The sequence below is a fragment of the Corapipo altera genome, unplaced genomic scaffold (assembly GCF_003945725.1).
Source record: "Corapipo altera isolate COAL_440 unplaced genomic scaffold, ASM394572v1 91, whole genome shotgun sequence".
NCBI classification, from domain to species: Eukaryota; Metazoa; Chordata; class Aves; order Passeriformes; family Pipridae; genus Corapipo; species Corapipo altera.
The window spans coordinates 136,157-139,686 of NW_020885086.1; the positions used below are offsets into that span (position 1 = coordinate 136,157).

Below are 3,530 nucleotides of genomic sequence, written 5' to 3' on the forward strand. Positions count from 1 at the left end.
TGTCCCCCTCCAGTGCAGGTCTGTCCCCCTCCAGTGCAGGTCTGTCCCCCTCAAATCCAGCAAGGCTGTGTGCCCGTGCCAAAGGGCATCCCAAGGCAGCAGCAGAAGCAGGTCTGCAAAATTCCAGCCCGGAAGATAAAGTAGAAGACAAGAGGAGTGAGGACAAACAAAGGGAACGTCTCACTCGTGCACCCTCTGATGGGCCCCACATCCTGTGCTGCTCGTGGGGCTCTGCTCTGTTGTCTTACTTGTAACGTGCTTTGAAGGGATAACCCACAGTCTCTGTGAAATATTAAATGCTCTTCCCCTCCTTATTTCACAGCAGATGTGGAGGCAATAAAAAATGATGGCTCAAAACCCCCCTTGGCATCAGTGTTTTCCACTTCATCCCTTCAAGCTGCTTCTGGTCCTTCTTGTGGCCAAAGCTGGTGTTTGCACCCTCGTGAGGCTCCTGCTTGGTTCAACCTGATGTCTTTTGATTCCTCCCCTGGCCAACTTCCTTGCTGGGAGGAAATAACAGTTTTCATCATGTTTGTGCAACACAGTAATTAAATAGCAATATAGTAATGGAAAAAAACTCACATTTCATCAGAGAGGTAAAAATGAGAAGGTCTGCCTGGCCTTCATTCATCCACCCATGAGGCAACGGGAACAGTTGGACTTGCACCACAAACCTCCAAAAAAAAGCCCTGGGGAAAAAGTCAGGGAGAGAATTCAGGAATGGCTCTAACAGGGTGAAAGGCCCCGAACTCCTGGTTAGATAAGGCCTTGTGGGGCTGGGAGAGGAATCACCAGGGAGGATTTCTGGAGCAAAGCAGGGATCTGGAGCCGGTGACTCACAGCACCGTGTCCTTGGAGGCTCCTGGCATCTCACCTAACCCAGGTGAGAGCCTCCCTCAGCTCCATCTCCCCTGTCCTGCCCGGCCCAGCCCCCAGGACATGACACATCACGGAATCAGCTGCTTCCCAGCACTAGTGGGGGAGATTTCTCCTGCAGCACCACCTGAATAAGGAAAAGAAGCAGGAACAGGTGCAAGGGCACCTTCCTGGGGTGGAGGGTTTAGAGGTGGCCACACGCTGCCCCAACACCACCACAGGCCATCCTTGCAACGTCCCAAAGGCAATTCCTTCCATAAAACCAACAAATAACCCCAAAAAAAGCACCATCCACTCAAAATATTGTCAGGGGACTCAGGGAAGCCTCTCCTGAAGAGCAGGAGCTTTGCAGGAGATGTGAGGGCTCAGAGACCAGCTGAGGGGTCAATATGGTCCTGTCGGGGTCTCCCACGAGTGGCCTCCCCGCCAGGCCACGCTCAGGGGCCTCTGTCACCGACAGAAAGGATGAACAAGTTTCTCCCCATCCACGTGACCTGGGCTGGAATGGGTTGTGGATCCAAGTTTCACAAGGATTTCTGTTCTCCCGACGTTTGTGAAATATCCCGAGTCACGTTCCAGTTTCCTCATCTCTCAGTTGCTTCAGGTGATTCAGCTCCTCTGGGGGCTGATGAGTCTCCTCGACTCTGCATTTTAATTCCAATTCAATCTGTGCCATTATTAATATTACAGTGTCCTCTAGAGTCCTGGCTGAGATCAGCCCTGGGCAGATCCATAGGCAGAAAGACACTTTTCTCCCCCAAACAGAGCATTAAATCAGTGAAGATGCTGATCCCAATGTCCTCCTTCTCCAGCCTGGATGCTCTTGGGCTCCTGTGGAGCTTTAAATTCCTTCTGTTTGGCTTAAAAGCCCTTGAGTAATGAAAAGACTGGCTTGGACTCTTGCAAGGCTCCTTTCAGTGCCTCCTGGCTGGTTTTACTCAGAATTAGGGGTCTCTGGTGTTGCTCCCTGCCCATGTCCCCCCTCCTGCCTTCGCCCACTCCCACAGTCAGCAGGAGTTTGATGCAAAGCCTCACCTCGCCATGTCCCACCTCTAAACCCCCAAATCAAACCTCAGTAAGAGCTTTAGAGCCCAGGGGTGACTTGACTGCCTTTGTAACCCCCCAGGACCGAGCCCCAGTGCTGGCCCAGGGGCTCCTGGAGGACACAGTCCTTGTTTTCAGGTCACCCCCCACACAGAACAGCCCCAGGCTCTGTGATCCCCTGCTGCCACCCTCATACCTGCAGCCCTAGTCCCCTTTGTCTCCTTCACCCACTCACAACCCAGATTCTTTTTTTCCCACGCTGCCCAAATACCTTTATTTTTACCACACACCCCCACGGCCTCATTTGTTCCCTTTCCCTTTCATTTTTGGGTTCCCTTCACAACCCAGCCCACCAGCCCACCCCACAATCCCACCTTCCCCTAATATTTGTCCCTTCCCAGTTTGGGCTCGTGGCTGCTTTGCATTAAGCCCAAGAAACAGGTAAATTGTGCAGTCAAAGGTAACAAGGCCATTCAGAAACCTGCCCGTCCCGAGCCAGGCGTGGTGGGCAATTAACATTTTTCTGGAGTAACGAGGGGAACGGCGGGATATCGATCTGCTCCCAGCACCATGAGTCAAATCAGCAGGGCAAAAACTCCCAATTAGCAAAGTGCTCGGGGTGCTGAACAAGCAAGTCCCTCCAGTGGGGCCCCATCTGGTTTCCGGAGGGAACACACGGAGGGTGCCCTATAAAAGCCCTCGCGCCCCTTCGCTCCTCATCTCCTCGGCCTCACGTCTCCTCCGAGCTCCTGCTGAACGGGGTAAGTGCAGCTTCATCAAACTTTGGCACCTCTGATGCTCACCAGCCCTGCCCCAACCCCGAGCTCTTGGCCTCCTGTGTCCCATCCCTCTGACTGTCTCTGGCCCAGACCTTTTGCCTCGTTGTCTTCTTCATCCATTTCTGTAGATAAAGAATAAAAAGCAAGTTGGAAAACATAAAACTTTCTGGCTCAGATGGCCGAGGACTCCTCGGGACTCTGTCCACCCCTTCTCACTCATCCCCGGGAGTTTAACTTCTCTCTGATATGTTTGCTAAACACAGAAGGGAAATATTTGCCCAGAGGACCAGCACGGGCAGACGTGGGCTGCTACTTTTTCTCTCTTCTTCAAGAACCTGGATTATAATCATAGAATCATGGAATGGTTTGGTTGGGAAAGGGCCTTAACAATCATCTTGTTCCACCCCCTGCCATGGGCAGGGACACCTTCCACTAGCCCAGGTTGCTCCAAACCCCATCCAACCCGGCCTTGGACACTCCCAGTGTTCTTTGCTGTGGCACTCACTCAAAGATGAGTCTTCCCAGCAGGTCTCCAAGGATGTGCTCCCGCCAGGACAAAGACCAGTGCCACCAGCAGGAACGATCCTCCTGCCACAGCAGTGAAGGCTGTCACAGGAGCAGCGGATCCGGATGCCACGGGAGCAGTGGTGGATCTGGATGCCACAGGAGCAGTGGATCCGGATGCCAAGGGAGCAGTGGATCTGGATGCCATAGGAGCAGTGGATCTGGATGCCACGGGAGCAGTGGTGGATCCGGATGCCACAGGAGCAGTGGATCTGGATGCCACGGGAGCAGTGGTGGATCTGGATGCCACGGGAGCAGTGGTGGATC

At 53.4% G+C, this 3,530-nt stretch overlaps 2 protein-coding genes across 2 annotated transcripts in view; both read left to right on the plus strand.

Moving 5' to 3' along the window:
- LOC113960144 (keratin-associated protein 5-1-like) overlaps positions 1-144 on the plus strand; it is an 891-nt gene extending 747 nt beyond the window's left edge. Inside the window, exon 2 of the mRNA XM_027669535.1 lies at positions 61-144. Within this exon, the coding sequence (XP_027525336.1) occupies positions 61-144 (84 nt within the window). The remainder of the gene's footprint in view (positions 1-60) is intronic.
- A 3,093-nt stretch (positions 145-3,237) lies between these two features.
- LOC113960127 (sericin-1-like) overlaps positions 3,238-3,530 on the plus strand; it is a 462-nt gene continuing 169 nt past the window's right edge. The window contains exon 1 of the mRNA XM_027669507.1: positions 3,238-3,530. This exon is cut by the window's right edge and continues 169 nt beyond it. Coding sequence (XP_027525308.1) covers positions 3,238-3,530 — 293 coding nt within the window.